The sequence below is a fragment of the Gavialis gangeticus genome, unplaced genomic scaffold, assembly GCF_001723915.1.
Source record: "Gavialis gangeticus isolate Ggan-Ray unplaced genomic scaffold, GavGan_comp1, whole genome shotgun sequence".
NCBI classification, from domain to species: domain Eukaryota; kingdom Metazoa; phylum Chordata; order Crocodylia; family Gavialidae; genus Gavialis; species Gavialis gangeticus.
The window spans coordinates 86,373,013-86,389,155 of record NW_017728992.1 but is presented as its reverse complement, the minus strand read 5'-3'; the positions used below and the strand labels follow the sequence as shown (position 1 = coordinate 86,389,155).

At 43.4% G+C, this 16,143-nt stretch overlaps 1 protein-coding gene across 1 annotated transcript in view; it reads left to right on the top strand.

Moving 5' to 3' along the window:
- The first annotated feature begins 58 nt into the window (after nucleotides 1-58).
- Nucleotides 59-16,143, top strand: part of RNMT (RNA guanine-7 methyltransferase) — a 37,267-nt gene continuing 21,182 nt past the window's right edge. The window contains exons 1-7 of the mRNA XM_019524833.1: nucleotides 59-175; nucleotides 3,290-3,586; nucleotides 6,163-6,298; nucleotides 9,098-9,220; nucleotides 11,441-11,556; nucleotides 13,426-13,607; nucleotides 14,504-14,668. Coding sequence (XP_019380378.1) covers nucleotides 3,362-3,586; nucleotides 6,163-6,298; nucleotides 9,098-9,220; nucleotides 11,441-11,556; nucleotides 13,426-13,607; nucleotides 14,504-14,668 — 947 coding nt within the window. The 5' untranslated portion in view covers nucleotides 59-175; nucleotides 3,290-3,361. The remainder of the gene's footprint in view (nucleotides 176-3,289; nucleotides 3,587-6,162; nucleotides 6,299-9,097; nucleotides 9,221-11,440; nucleotides 11,557-13,425; nucleotides 13,608-14,503; nucleotides 14,669-16,143) is intronic.

The window sequence follows — 16,143 nt, the reverse complement described above, 5'->3', positions numbered from 1 at the left end:
CCCGCACTGCGCATGCCCCGCGCAAGGCTTCCTGGTAGTCCGGCGTGCGGCCGGGGTCCTCCTTCTCCTTCGCATACCTCCCATTGGTCCCTGCTCCCCACCGGTGGTGACGTTTGCAACGTGCGCATTCGGCGCGCGTCACTTCCGCAAACAGAATGTCGGTAGAGCCCGCTCGGTGAGCGCAGTGCGGGGCAGCTCCGCTCGGGCCAATCGGAGGGCTGGATGGGGGCGAGGCGGCCCCTCGGGGCCGGGCCGTTAGCAGCGGCGCGGGTGGTCGAGGGGCGGGGCTGAGGCTGCCGTTCCTGCGCGCCACGGGGGGAGCGCGAGCGCGGCGGCGGCCCCGGCAGAGGTTGGGGGAGGGGAGCGGGGTTGATGCCGATACTCTGTCGCAGCCGCTCTGGAGGGCCTCTTCTGCGGCTGCGCAAGGGGGAAGGGGAAGAGTTGGACTGCCCCTCACCCACTAGACCCATCGTGACGTCACAAAGTCAGCCCCCACCCCGCCGCGTGGGACTGTGGGGCCGCCCCTCCCGTGGCCCCTCCCCATTGCACAACAATGAGGGGTGGGGGTTGTGTCCTCACTGGGCTGCCCTGTGCTGGCCTCAGGCTCCCCAGCTTCTTGCCTGCAGACCCTCTGGAGGTCTGGTGCAGCCAGCACTACCCTATGGTGAGCGAGCAGCGAACCTCGCAGAAGCTTATGCGTCCCTTGTGCGGTTTGTGGGCAAGGTGCGCATCTCGGCTGGAGCCAGAGCCTGGCAAGGGGTCCTCAGTGAAGTCTGAGTTGTGCCCCCACCCCCAGTGTCGTCCATCCACTAGTCAGGCCCACGGCACTTGCCTCATAGGGGTGAGGGGCAGACTCGGTTCCCAAGGTGCCCTCTCCCGCTCAGTACCCCTTCGCTTTGCTTCCTTGCTCTGTGAGGTAGAGATGCCCCATGGATTTCCACACCCTGACCACAGGCGTTTGGAGCCAGGCAGGATGTGGCTGGGGGCCATCGTAGGATTCCGGGGGCATGGGGGAGCTGGGACGCAGCACAGCAGGGGTTACTGTACAGAGGCACAGCCCTACCCGTGCCCTTCAGTACGTTCCAGAAATGAAGCAGAGGAGCTGGTATAAAGGGTATCTGTTCTTAGCTTTTCTACGGTAGGTACACGGCTTTGTTCTGGGATTTGGAATTTGCCTCAGTGAGAGTGAGTAGACAAGGTATGCTTCATTACAGCACTTTCATGTGTAGCACAGAGGCAGACTATGTAAGGATTGCCATTTACTGGGTTGGACCATAAGTCCTTCTTGTCTAGTATTGTGTGTCACACAGTGACAGAGAGTGAACTGGCATAAACTGGGTTTTTTTCCCCCCCCCTGCTATTTCTCTCTCACTTGCAGCCTCTAGCATTTGAGGTCCAGGAAGCTCTAATTTGGAGGCTGTAACCCTAACTCCCATGCTCAATAGCTACAGATTCCCCTTTCTCCAAGAATTTGTCCAATCTCTTTTTGAATCTAGCCTAACTGTTAGGTTCCACAGCATCTGGTGGCAACGAGTTCTACACTTTAATTACACACTGTGTGAAAATTAACTTCCTTTTGGGCACCTTAAACGTGTTCCCTATTAGTTTCATTTTATGACCCCTAGTTCTTGCATTGTGAGACAGTAAATAATAAATCCCTATTTATTTTCACTTTGCTATTTAGTATGTTGTAAACCCTTGGGTCCTGTCCCCCGCACCTCCCCCCCCCCCATCTCTTTCCTAAACTGAATAGGCCTAGCCTCTTTTGTTTGTCCTCATGGAGAAGCCCCTCTATATCATCCTTCTTGCCCTTCTCCAAATTTTCTCTGATTCTATTTTTTTGAGGTGCAGGGACCAGAACCAGGCACGGTATTCAGAGTATAGACATGCCATGGATTTATCAAGGCTCATAATGATAAACATACCCTTAATCATAACTGAAAAGGGAGCTGTCTGAGCTGTACCATTACCAGTCCTAGTTAGGAGTGCGCACCTCTCTTTTTAAAGAGATGAAACAGGAAGAAGACTGATTAGTGAAAGAATGAGCTACAGTCAGCTACTATGCCAGCCGTGGATCTTTCTCACAATTTGTTTTTAAAATTCTATTTTCATATTTTACTTAATGTATTTTATTTTATTTTCTTGTACATGCATGCACCCATTGTCTAAGATTCAGCTGCTATACATTGTGGGCAGGGGGTTGGACTTGATGATCTTGCAAGGTCTCTTCCAGCCCTAATGTCTATGGAATCTATGGAGTGTGTGGTATAAGTGAGAAAATATGGTAATAGCAGTTTCTGCCTCTGCATGGGGCAAGTAAAAGTAACACTGCACAAGAGACATCACAGTGAAGTACAGAGGGGTTCCCTAGCTTCTCTTCATGGATGCTTTCTCTTTCCCCTGGCAGAGGCTAATGCTGCAGAAGCTGCTGTTTACACTGAGAACAGAGGTCTTCTGATGTCTCATTTGTGGTGTCTTAATGTTTTTTTAAGGTGCTGCAACTGCTGAGCAAAAAGACGACTTTACCCTTTGTTGTGACACGACTGGGAAATCAGTGGTGCAGCAAAGGGTGGTAATATATTCTGCTGCTTTATTGCGACAGATGTTTATTACCTTTGTGGCACTTTCTCTGCTGAGCCTGCTGGTGCTAGCTGGGTGTAGAAAACCTTATTTCCCTACTGCCACCAACCCACGCCATGTTTCTGGGGCAGTGGGGAAAAAAGTGCTTTGCTGTTCAGTCAGCTCTCTGGGTGATGATATCAAGGGTAGAACAAGGGGTGATGTGTGCTTTGCCCAGTCACCCATATCACAGCACAGCTGATCCTCTTCTTTTGGCGATGTCTATTTCTAGCCTTGGTTGCTGCTGCCTATCAGTATCTTCAGAGAAAGATCTTTTCCTTCATTCTGCCTTTCTGAAACAAGGTGCTGTATCTTATTTGGGAACGTGTTATATGTGCGAAATAGTCCTTCTGTTGATGAAAAACTCATGTGCAAGATAACTGTACAGGACAGACAGTAAAGAAACGTGTAATAGAAGGGTATTCACAAAAATGAACCAGAGAATAGCAGCTCACGTAAATTAAGCTTTTGCTGTAAAGTATTACTTGATTGAACATGTTACTTTTTATCTCCTACTCTTATCATATGTGATGTTTAGACTATAAATTGTCTGTAGCAAACAACTATTTTTAACTTTCTTTTACAGCACTTAAATGATGAAACACTTAAGATATTACTGTAATAAGTGTCTGTGGTATGTTGAAAGTAATATCTTTCCTTTGATTTACAGAATTTTTGTATGGAAAAAAAAAACATTGGTTGCTTTTAACTAAAGGGACAAGAGGAATAAAATCTAACAAAGATGGCTGATTTAACCAGGGTTGCAGAACAAGATTTAATGAAGAGCTCAGTTGAAGAAGCAGATAAACCAGCTTTGGTGGCAGAGCCTTCTGCCAATTTGGATGATGATAGTTCAAGTTCAGGTAGAGGGTGTTTTGCTGAAAAAGAAAAGGAAGATACTGGTGGTCATCAGCCCAAGGTTTCAAGAAAAAGAAAACGTGAATCTGAAGATGATTCTAGAAAAGTAGTAAGTATTATCGATTTTGAGTTGTATATGAACAGTAGGTGAGGATTCAAATCTTTTTTATTTTTTTTTTTCAAAACCTGGGTTTAATAAGATATGTCATAGTAATATAATCTCATAAACCACCAGATGGAAACATTAATTGTGTACATCTTTCAAACACTAGTTGCAGATGCTACTTTGGAACTAAAGGAAGGGAAAGAAAGATGATAGAATGTAACTCTAAAATTTCTGAGATCTTGGAATATCCCAGGGCTGAAAACAAGTGCTGTGATAGAACATACATTTCTTGTGATTCTTAAAATGTCCACATTTAAAATAACTAGTTCTTCAATCTAGCAAAAGTTTAGGATTTTTGTTTTCCTGATATTGATCCAGATCTGTCGACAGTAAGCCCTGGGCCTTTGTACAATATGATTTTTTTTGTGTGTTAAGTCATCCTACATGGTAGTATGGTATCTTGCACTTATTGTAATAACAGTGTCTTACATTTTTATCAAATGTACTTTCTAAGCCACTTTGGTATGATTAGTAAAGGATGTGGTGGCAGAGTGGTTAAGGTATCTTGCAGTGGATCCATAGAAATGAGCTCAAGTCATGTGCTTGACTTTTGCTGAATGCTGTCTCTTATTGACTGAACTGTATATGAGCTGGGGAATCATAGGTGGCTGGAATGTGATCACTTCCCTGTGTATCATGGACTTTGCCATACTAGCCTGGTGGGTCACTACACTTTGATCTTGGGATGATGATCATCATGGGAGAGTGCTGGAGGATTTACAAGCCTGTCTAGACATGTGATATTTTAGTATTACAGTAAAAGCCCTGGGAATGGGGGATGCTGGATAACAAAATATGCTGGTTAATTGAGTGGCTCTTGCTGCTGCTTCTCCTGCCGCGTCTGGGGTGTCCCTCCACCCTTCCCACGGCCCCTGCGGAACAGGGACGTGGGCCCCATACAGCCTGTTAGGCCCCCGGGCCATGGGGGCAGCGCAGGCTGCTTTGCCCTGGGCCATGGGGCTCAGAGAAACCAGAAATGCCACGGTGGGCACTTCTAGTTTCACTTTATCTTACAAGCCAGCATGCCGGTTAGTAGAGCATCCCAGTTTGTAAGATGCTGGTTAACAGAACTTTTACTGTACTTAAGATAATGTGTGAGAAGAAAATAAAATACTTAACTAAATAGGAAAATGGAATCTCTTTTGGGACTGTCACTCAGTCTGTGTGCGCACAGTAATTTGCACAGTAGGGCATGCTGTAGTTAGGGTCTTCAGATGTGTTCAGCCCTAATTTAAGGAACTCAGTGTTTTCCATCTTGAGAGAGTGCCTGTCTTCCCTCTTACAGTCCTTTGTTCAGATTTTGTCTTGTGTATTAAATTTTGGCTAATATGATATGATAATAGGTAGCATGATCTCATTAATGTTGTTTCAGCTAAAAGAACTACAGTATTGGTAAGTAAGACCTTGTATCATAATTAAGGAGGATTTTCTATATTCAGTAGGATCAAGTAGATTATTTTCTAGGGTTAATCAACAAAATTGCCTGAAATATAAAAATGTTGAATATATAGCACAGACAGTTATTAAAACTCTTCTCTTTTAGCTGCTCTTGTAATGATGTAATACCCAAAGTACACTTTTTATAGGGAGTTCTTGTATAGTGGTGCAAGCCATTTAATAGCTCGAAGGTTACAAGATGTATTCACATTTTAACTAATAAGAACCTTTCACCTGCTTTTTATTTATACCATAATTCTCCAAAACTCATTGGAAAGTGTATACATGAGATTCCACATAGCCCAAGACCATTTTGACCTTATTCTGTGTGTATCACTGCGAATTAGTTGGAAGGGGGAGGAAGAGGGAACCTTCTTACATAAGTAAAGCCCATCTGTATCTTGAGTCACAGGTCCTTGACTGAGGGGGAAATAGCGGTGTTTGTGACAAAATTACTAGAACTAGCAGAGCAGAGTCTAGAGGCAGAGTCATTGATGGTGTCTTTTTTTTTTCCCCTTTGTCTTCCCAAGCTTATTCCTTCCAGTCACAAAGGCTATTAGAAGATGTTGGTATTTTAGTAGTGATTTCTATCTGAGGCTTTGATTAAACAATTCCAGCTGGCTGGCATTTGGATTAAATAAGCAGTATTTTTGCACCTGTTGTGGGCCTAAACTTAGAATGTTGTTTCTGTGACAGATTTTTTAAGTTCAGATCTGGAATAATGCTTTTCTATGTGCTGATTTTCAGAAGAATAAAACTGATCAATCTTTGAGCAATGGGTACAACTGTCACAAATTTAAATCTCTTTTTGGTGAGAAAAAGATGCCTTGCTTAAATCCATTGAAATAACTGGTCACTAGTAGTGGGTTTTTAAGGGAGTTTCCTCCTTGTCTAGTTTTAAAGTACTGAGGGCCAGGGAAATATTAGGTAAACAAAGCCACTGAATTTTACCATTGTTTCTGTTTTGTATTATTTTTCTTTTTGTTTTAAGCCCTATGTTTAACCAGCATTACTTTAATTAAAACATTTAAACATTTTTTCACCATTCCTTATTTGATTCTTTTGTCTTTCATTTTCTACAGCACGTGGGAGAAGGTCATGGGCAAACTGTAGCTGCACATTATAATGAACTTCAAGAAGTTGGAGTAGAAAAACGTAGTGAGAGTCGCATTTTCTACCTGCGAAACTTTAATAACTGGATGAAGAGTGTCCTCATTGGTATGGCTGCCTTATTGCTTAGAATTGTCCATGTTGGACAAAATACTAGTTAGATACTGCACAAAACTTTTCATTTGAATTTTGCTTGTTCTGTGTAAATGTGTCCCATTGCCATTACAAAAAACGACTTTAAAATTTATGCTCATGTTAAGGAGACAGGCAAGGATTTTTGAATTTCTGATTCTCATGAGGGTGCATCTTTCCCCAGAATGGTAGTTCATTTTAGGCCTCCTAATAGTTCTCAGTTTTTCAAGGGGCACTGCAGAGCACAATGGGACCTCCACTTCTTGCAATATCGAGTTGTCAAAGGAATAACTTTTAAGCATTAAAGACTGGCTGGGCATGCAGTGGGTATTCATCTTAAAAGCTGTTCTGCTTGTTGTTATGTCTGTTTTTAAATAAGGAACACTTGCATTCAAACAGAAATGTTGTTTCTCAGGAGTTAACCTATCCTTGTTTTTAAGTCTTCACCTGGAGTTGTAGCCTTTCATCACTTTTTCCCAGAGGGATTATACCTTTAGATGCAGACTAAACAGTTCTGAAAAATGTAAGCATGTGAACATGATGCTATGTCCAGATATGAAGTAAATGTACTTCTGTGCTAGCTGTAATTAATCTTCTGAAGCAGGAGTACTCAACTCCCAATCCACAGACCAGATCTGACCCATGGAGCAATATCATCCAGTCCACAGGGCTCCTGATGGGTCTGAAGTTTTGGCAGCAGGGGAGTGCCACTCCCCTACTGCCAGTTTTCACGGCCTGTTGATAGCATAGCCCTCCATGCTAAATTGGCGTGAGGGACTGCAGCCTGATTTAAGAAGCATGGGGTAGGATCCAGGTGGAAATCCAGAAACGGACCCCACAGGGCTAAAAAGTTGCCCATCATTGTTTTTAAAGGTATGAAAAGCCAGGAAATATTAGAGGAAGGAAAATAGAGGAGCTTAAAAAAATCTTTGTAACCAACTGGAAAACTCCGCTTTTAACCCAAAGTAGTGTTCTCAGTTTTTTGGAGGGGAGGGAGCTGACATCTTGCCCCCCTTTTAAGTTTGTTGTAGTTGATCAAATGAATAATGCTGTCAGTTTTCTGCTTTCCCATTCTTTCCTTTTGTATACTCTCTTGAAATTAGTGGTGTATTCCTCCCACCTCCAGGGGTATGCATAACTTGGTGTTTAAGATACACTGCTCTAAAGTAATGGAGCAAATATTACAAGAAGTCTCTAAATAAAGTGGAAGAAGGACTCCAGAGGGTTATAGAGAGATTTTGCAGAGAGGAGTTGGCAGTATTTGTGAGAGAACACTACAGAGATTAGTGGGTTAAATGAAAGCAGTTAGAGGTAATTGTTTTTTTTTTTTAGAAGCGTTTAGTGAATTCATTTTAAAGCCTTATTCATAGTGAATTTAAATGTTGGACCTGAGCTTTATGCTATTGATTGACAACTAACTGAAGCAAATTGAACAAAAGGTAACTATTGGCAAAATATCAAGTGAAGATGGAAGCATCTGCAGCTGTCAGAAGGAGCTTTTTTGGGCCTAGCCTTATTCAATAATGATGCTAGAAGGGTTGGACTTTATGCTAAAGAAGTTGCCCAAGATGTCAGTGCCAGTTAGGATAGGCAGGCTGACAGTTCAGAAACTCCTAAGCAGATTGGAACTACACTTAAAAAAGAAAAGAGTGTAACTTTGAAAAATGCAAGTTACTGTGTGAGTGATGTGTATATATAAAGGAGAGAGATACCAATTCCACTAAAATTAAGAAATGATATTGGAGTGAAAGTTTAGCACATGAATTTGCTGTGTGACTTGACAGCTGGAAAACAGAACATGGTGCGCTCTGTTTATGGACATGTTAGATAAGTGCAGTTTACGTAACTGCATAAGACTACTCTTATCCCAATTTTTTACTTATTGCTTACATTTAGCAAGAATCAATTATCTGTATATTGAGGAAGGTCATAAACTGTTTAAGGGCATGGGAACATTGGCCTTCCTGTTAATTCTGTAATTTAATTGTACTCTAGTTAACTGCATACTGACTTCCTGTCTGCTTTGTAACTGCAACTGCCCCAGAAACAGTGATGGGAGAATGACTACCCAAGGGCTGCAATTAGAAGCTGAAAACTGAGAGGATGTAGTCAGGTTCACAGCTGCTATGTCACCTCATTTTCTACGCTTCTAAAAGTCTCTTTCAAATTAACTTTTAGAAGTCTTGAAAATCAAGAGAGCTGTCAGGTTTGGTGCTGCTAACACCACAGCATTGGAATTAAATTTGGTATAGTCCTTTTTCATCCCCTGTGCTTGTACCTACTTGAATAAATTACTGTAGTATAAGCTCTCGTTACTTTCCCTGCCCCCTCCCCTCTTTTGGACTTTGCATCCATGAGGTGTTTCTTACTTATTTAGATAATACTTTTGTATCTCCAATTGGAAACACCTTCTTACTGGGTGAAATTCCTTCGACTTCCTCTCTTAATCGCCACTGATCAATGGAAGATGCTGCTGTTTTATGCCTATAAGTTGTCAAAAGCTTGGCATACAATGCCTACGAAGTGTTCAACATAGGAAGTATTTGCTCTTTTTTCAGAGCTGTTAAGAGGTTATTACAAATTAGCAGCATGAAATTCATTTTTGGAAAAAATGTATATCCTAGCATCTATCCTTGTAAGAGTATTTTGGAAACTTTAAAGTTGCAGTGCTCAAATCAACATTGAGATTGTAAAACGGTCAGATTTCAATGCTTTAGGGAAGTTTGCACTGTATGAATTAATTGATATGGGGCTTAAGCATGGATTCTTTTTCAGGAGAATTTATAGACAAGGTACGACAGAAGAAGAACAGTATCACTGTGTTAGACCTCGGATGTGGCAAAGGTGGAGACTTGCTTAAATGGAGGAAAGGCAGAATCCATAAACTAGTCTGTACAGGTAAGAAGGCAACCTTTTGGGGACAGTAAAGTAAGGTTCTAAGTAAAGGATGATAATGTGTCTTCATTTTATTCCTGTTTGGACACCCCACAAAATGTAATGGTTGTTTTGAAGGAAATTTTGCTTTAGTATTTTATTGTGGCTTTCTGTCATCTTATGGAGATTTAAATTGTCAGTATCAGTGGTGAAAAAAACCATATTCATTTCACTCCATAAATATAAAGTGAATGCTTGGAGATTAAAAGTAGCTTACAAAACTGTCAGAATCTTTTTTCAGTTTGTGCTGGTGCTACTGAGATCTCTATTCCATAGATAAGTTTTTATCAGTAAAGTGTTACTGGAAGGTCAGTGCATTGATTATATATCAAAAGGTATGTTTACTGTGGGGATGGGAAAGAAGGAAGCTCTTAGAGATGTTAAATTCTTAGAGCTTGGGTCAGTAACATATGGCCTGCATGCTGGATCTGGCCTGCAGAGCCAGTGGATCCAGTCCATGGAGCTTGGAAGGCTTTGCCTCTGGCTGGGCTGAAGCTGTGCAGCTTCCAGCTGTGCCTGTGCCACTATCCCTTCTTCTCACCCTCCTGGCTCTGGTCTAATGTGGACTGAATGGCTTCAGTGGCACTTCATTAGCAGCGTGCTTTGCCTGCCCCTGCACTACTCCTGTTGCTTTCAGCCCTCCAGCTCCTCCGGCTTATGGGGGGCTGTGCTGGGGCCAGGAGGCTGCAAACTGCATTTGCACTGCTACTGTTCCCCTCTCCTACACTCCTGCCCCCGAAAAGCACAGGTGCAGTTTCCATCTGGTAGGAATCTGCAGTGAATCTGGATAGCTTCAAGCTATGTTCATGCCATAGCCAGGGGAGGGGAGGAAGAAGTGGCAGTAGTGTGGGTGCAATTCACAGGTACACCCCCCCCACACACCTTCACTGTCTGGTAGTTGCACCTGTGCCACCCACAGCCAGGGAGAGGGGGCTGAGGGAAGTGGGTGCAGCTCACAGCTGACTGGCTCCAGCATGAGCAAAGAGAAGACCTGGCTGGTGATGTGTCATGGAAGCCACCTACCTGGTGCATGCCAGACTGGAGCCCCAGGTTGTTTTGGCCTATGGCTTGTGAAAGGTTGCTGGCCCCTATCTTAGAGAACAAGCAACAACCTTGTTATGCCTGTTCTCTCTCACTGTAGTTTAAATACAGTTATTCTAACAATGCAAACATCAGTCATGGTGCTTTATATTTTAAAAGCATATTAATTTCAGTTTATTGTGATGTCACAGATTTGGAATTGACTTCACTGCGGAATTTGGCAGGAAGAAGAGATGGGAGCTAAATGATCTTTGTCATAAATTAATTACAAAGAAATTGGTAAAAGAGTGAAAAATACAGATAGTTAGCAAAATTAACATTTCTTTTGGAGCTGATGTGCTTTTAAGATTTGCTGTTACAGTCTTTCAAGCAATATGTATCTTAATAAAGTGGTGGGACAGAGGGGAACTTATGCTGGGCATTTAGAAAATGGTGGATATTTTCTGTCCTTTGTTTTTCACTGTTTGCACATCCAGTAAACTGATTGGTTTACAGTTCCTAAAACTGTTGAAATTAGGCACACAACTGTACAGTTGTAGTAGTAAAATGTTTGTATATTTCTTAACTAGTCTGTACTTTAGACTGGATATATTTCACATTTGTTAGGACTACTTTACATTAGAAAAATGACTAATTGCAGCAGAAACAGTTCCTGTGATTGTAAAGCGTAATTATTTTTGGTACCACTTCAGAAGTCTCCAAAGTTCAACTGTTCTCATTTTTGGCACCTGTTGTAATCAGCATTACTTCAAGTATAGACTAGGTCTTAGAACTGTTCTGTGCAGACTCAGGAAGACAAAGAGCATCATTTTTGTATCCATAAATTCATACTTTTAGAGTGGGTTTTTTTCTGCAACCAGGAGGGCTGAAATTTTGATATTTAATTTTAGAAATGTGGGACTTTAACCTATCCTGGGCAAGATAAAGACTTCAAGGGCAGTGGGTAGGTTGTGCTATTGCATTGATCCCAAGCATCTCTAATGTAATAAGCTGCTTCCAGCTTCCATATAAGTGTAAATAAAACTTCATCATAGATTGTCAAATTGAAGATCAGCTTCAACATGTGTTTATGGTATTTTTATTATGACTTTAGTAGTGGTTATCTGAACAGAAGTTTGTGTATGCAGTTTATTTTTTTTATAGATATTGCTGAAGTTTCTGTGCAGCAGTGCCAGCAGAGGTATTCTGATATGAAAGTCCGGTCTCGACCTAGCGAACATATTTTCAATGCAGAATTTATACAAGCTGACAGCTCCAAGGTATTGTTATCGTGCCTTATACATTTTGTAGAGATGCAACCTGTTTCTTGGCATTCATGTATTAATAAACATTGGAAGTCTGTAGAATAGAAATGCAGGGGTGTTTTGTGGAAGAAAGATTGTTTAGTTGGAGGTTGAATTGTTTAATTAGTCAGAAGATCTATACAGATTAAACTCTTTATGTGCATTTACTTAATAAATGAGTTCAGTCAAACTTCTGTCAGCATTTGTAATACTCTTGAAAACCTGAAATCATTTTCCACCCCTTGCTCTGAATTTGTAGTCAGATTAGTCCCAGACTCTACTAACTGTTGGTACAGAGCATCAACAGGGGATGTTCAAGAACTTTGTTTTGATAGGCAAGTGTTCTCAAGGCTCCTGCAGTGAGGGAAGTAGTGGGACTGGGTCAGGAGCAGGTACTGCCCAGCTGGGGTGGGGTGTGGGATGAAGCCATGAGAAGCTCGTCCAGAGGGCGTAGGGAGTGGGGGTGGATCCTGCTGCTGTGCACACCCCCAAGGGAGCCACAGTGGGCATGTTCCCCTGGATCTGTGTGTGGGGTGAGGGTGGGCTGCTGCCATGGGCTGGGGTCGGGGTTGGTGCTGGGCTCTTTCCAGTGAGAGGTTGGGCTGGGGCTGCACTCAGGGTGAGAGGGGGTGCTGTGGCAAATTCTGGCGGGGGCCACAGCCCACCCCGTAGCTCCCGCCCAACCTCAGCACTGCCCCAAACGCAGTTCCGGCCTGGCCCAGCCCCCATGCCACTGGGAAGAACGCAGCTCTAGTCTGCAGTGGCAGCCCACCCTACACATAAATCTGGGGAACACATGCCCCCCCATGGCTCCCCTGGGGGGGTGTGTAGCAGCAGGGTCTGCCCCCTTCCCTGAACCCCCTCCCCTGGCTCTGTCCTGTGTCTTCTGGCTCTGGCTGGGCTGCCCCAGCCCCACTCCCTCCCTCACTGTGGGGACGTTGATTTGCTGCCCCCACCACAAAACACATTTACCGGCTGGACCACTGCTCTCCAATCTGCTGGGCTGCGTATCGGGAATCAAATTGGTATTGGCTGATATGGCTTGTTAATAATCAGCCAATGGTATCAGCCCAAAAAATCTTTATTGGTTTACCCCTAAACACTAGTGGTGAGTTCATTTCTAAGTGAGTTAAAACCCAGGTGACCATGCATCTGTGTTTGGCTGGGACACTCCCAGATTTCATAGGCTGGTCCTGGCTGGTTGGTCAAAGTCCTGGATTGGAATCTGGCTGGGAGGCAGAGTGGCCCGGTGTACCAGGCAGGTGGGCAGGCAGGCAGGTACCACTACCACTGCTGCTGTGTGTGGGAGCCCATCCATCTGGCATACCATGCTGCTTTACCTCCCCACCAGAGTCTAGCCCAGGACTTTTGACCAACCAGACAGGACTGGTCTATGGAATGTGGGAGTCTTGCGGCGAAACTAGGATGTATGGCCACCCCAGTTATAACCAGTCCCCAATAATAAAACTTTGAAAACTAACAACTGTAACTAATTAGCCCCGTTATTTTGGCTTTAAGTTTAATGATCCAGTTCCTTAGTCAACATTTTAAGAAGCACATGAAAGAATTACAGCTTGGGGTTAATATATTTTGGTAGCTCTAGAATATGTTATGAGTTTTCTTGCATGTAAGCAGGCTTTGAAGGCTGCCTTTTCCTCTTTCATCCAGCAGTTAATACATAGTGTGAATTTGCTGAAGGCAAAGGAAAAAAGGAACTTTACTGTGTGGTCTTTTCCCAAAAACTTGAATTCTGGAATTAGCATATTTAACTGGAAGGTTAATGCACATCACTCTTTTTCTGTAGTCTTTGGTACAGACCTCATAGTCCATTTGTATCCATTTCAGGAACTTCTGTCCAGCAAGTATGATGATCCAGCGATGTGCTTTGACATCTGCAGCTGTCAGTTTGTTTACCATTATTCATTTGAGACGTATGAGCAGGCTGACATGATGCTTAAAAATGCTTGTGGGAATCTCTGCCGTGGAGGATATTTTATTGGCACAACCCCAAATAGCTTTGAGCTTGTGTAAGTGCTTTTTATCCTGTCAATTTAAAAAAAATGTGGGATGCACAGTCAGACTAAAAGGGAAGTCACTCCTTGCTTCTGTGGTTTATTAAAACAAGATGTTTCAAATAAAAGAGCTTTGTAAGGTTCTTGTCTGAGCAGTCTTGCCCCAGGTAAATTCAGTAAAGTGTAGTAGAACCGGAGTGTCAAGGATATGACCTATGGTGCTCTGTCATCTAGCCTGCAGTGCTGCCCATGGGTCTTGGGCTGGACACACACACCTTATGTGGTGTGTCCCAGACTATCCCACATGCTGCATGCGGCAGCCTCGGCCCCAGCCATGTGCTGCACATAGGGCTGTTCTGGCACACATTGCGTGCAAGATCAGTTCAAAGTACATGCGGTACATGGGGCCAGTCTGTGGGCCCAGTTGGACCCAGCCCTGCTGCTTATCTGACTTGTAGGGCCTCATGAGTTTGATACACCTGGAATAGACTGTACCTACATAGTTCCTGTAGAAAACACTGCTCCTAATCTGTAAATTTTCTGTATTGATTGCAGCAGTGGCAAAACTGGCATGATACAAGCAACTGAAGTAAGCTTCCTGTATCAAATTTCAAATGTGCCTTCTCACCAGGAGTACCAAACTGCATCTAAGTCTAAGGATCTATTTCTATGACTACTTAATCTTTAGCCACTCTGAAATAGTGTAAAATTTGAATGAAAGACTTGCTTTGACTAAATAATTGTATATTATTTTTTCAGCAAGGCTGGGGAGTAGAGAGCTTAGGGCATTGAAATAGGGACTTTTTTTTCTTGCTTTGGGCCAGGGCTCTTTATCTTTGTTTTACCTTTTTATTAGCAAACATAATAAGAGCTTGCCTGTCTGTTGCTGCCTTTATTCCTCTGTCCTATAGGAAGCGACTTGAAGCTTCACCCACCAATTCATTTGGGAATGACATCTACACAGTGAAGTTTGAGAAGAAGGGGGAGTATCCCTTGTTTGGCTGCAAGTATGACTTCCACTTGGAAGGTGTTGTTGATGTCCCCGAGTTTCTGGTTTATTTTCCATTACTAGAAGAGTGAGTTTACTTATGGCTCCCTTATATAATGAAACTTGAGGAAATAAATAAACATGTTTGGTGAAATATGCCTTCATGACACTTACCATATTTTCTCACATACAAAACACCTTTTTTCCAAAAGCTAGCTGCTGGAAATTTCTGTGTGTATTATATGCAAAAGATATGTTGAGAACAGTTTCTGCTTTACGGGGGGGAAAAGCAATAGTAAAATCTGCCCATGACTGAGAGCAGGCTCTGCTTCCTTGCTGCTGCTCCTCAGTTAGTACAAGGAAAGATCTTTTTAAAATTCATTCTGCCTTTTAAAAACAAGATATGTGTTTTATTCCTGAGAAAATATGGCATATCAGAACTTGCCTCTCTTTCTTGAATCTGGTTTATTATTTTAAGTATAGCTAGCTCTCAGAACTAAGATTTCACTGTTAAGATTACAGTTTGGCTCAAGATTGTCTTTTTTTATATAGCATAATTCTTGCTGAAAACACTGTTTTCTATGGTGGGGATGCTCAGTGTCATATGATGAGTAGCAAAAGTGGTGTTGTTGGGTTTCAGTTTTTTGTTTTGTTTTACTGGTAGTCTTGTAGGCTACGGACGGACATTCAAAAAGTCTGAGCCTGAATTAATTCAATCTTTGCAGGTTAGTCTAACCTGGCTAGGCTGAATCAGTTTGTAACCACCCAGGCATTGTCTCTGGACTGAAAAATTGCAGGCATATGCCTCAGCCTAGAAGCTGGGGGGTACTAGAGAAGCCCTCCCTTCCCTTTTACAGTGCTGAGCTGAGGGGGGTGTTCTGGTTGCTCTGATTAGGAAGGTCTTCCTGCACAGTCCCAGGCTTTTCCCAGCTTGCTGCTCAGGGGCAGGAGTGTTGCCAGCCCCGGGCTAGCACTCTGAGGCAAGTTGGGGTAGGGGGTGCAGTGCATGCATCTGCTGATGATACTTTTCAATCTCCCTCTCCCTGCTACTTTATACTGATTGCAGCAAACTGACAGGTGAGCAAGCCAGCAGCAGGCTGACAACAGTGTTTATTACCTCATCAGCAAAACAGTAGCCCCTCTCAAGCTCTTCTTAAACTTTTTCCAAGGAAGGAAGCAGGGACCTTACCAGCTGACCTGCTGATTAGCTCTAAAAAGCCCTAAGCAGACACTACCGTGTCTGCCTGTTTCAGTGAAATTGGAGATGCACACAGACACATCTCAGCATTAGCTAGCATACCATATGCCTAGGATCCATGGGGCTGGGGTCCATGCTGTGGAAGATGGGAGGGAGGGAGGGGGAGATCTCTGCTTGAACAGGGAAGCCAGGCAGACCTTACTGTGTCTGCAGTCTCTGCCAGAGCTCTGGATGCAGAGCAAGGGGTGAGGGGGGCAGGGGCAGCTCTGCTGTGGAGCAGAGAGCCCTGCCCAGCCCAGAGAGAGCATGCTAGAATGCTGGGGGAGTCTGGTTTGACTTAAACCACCCAGGGATCTGGGACAGGT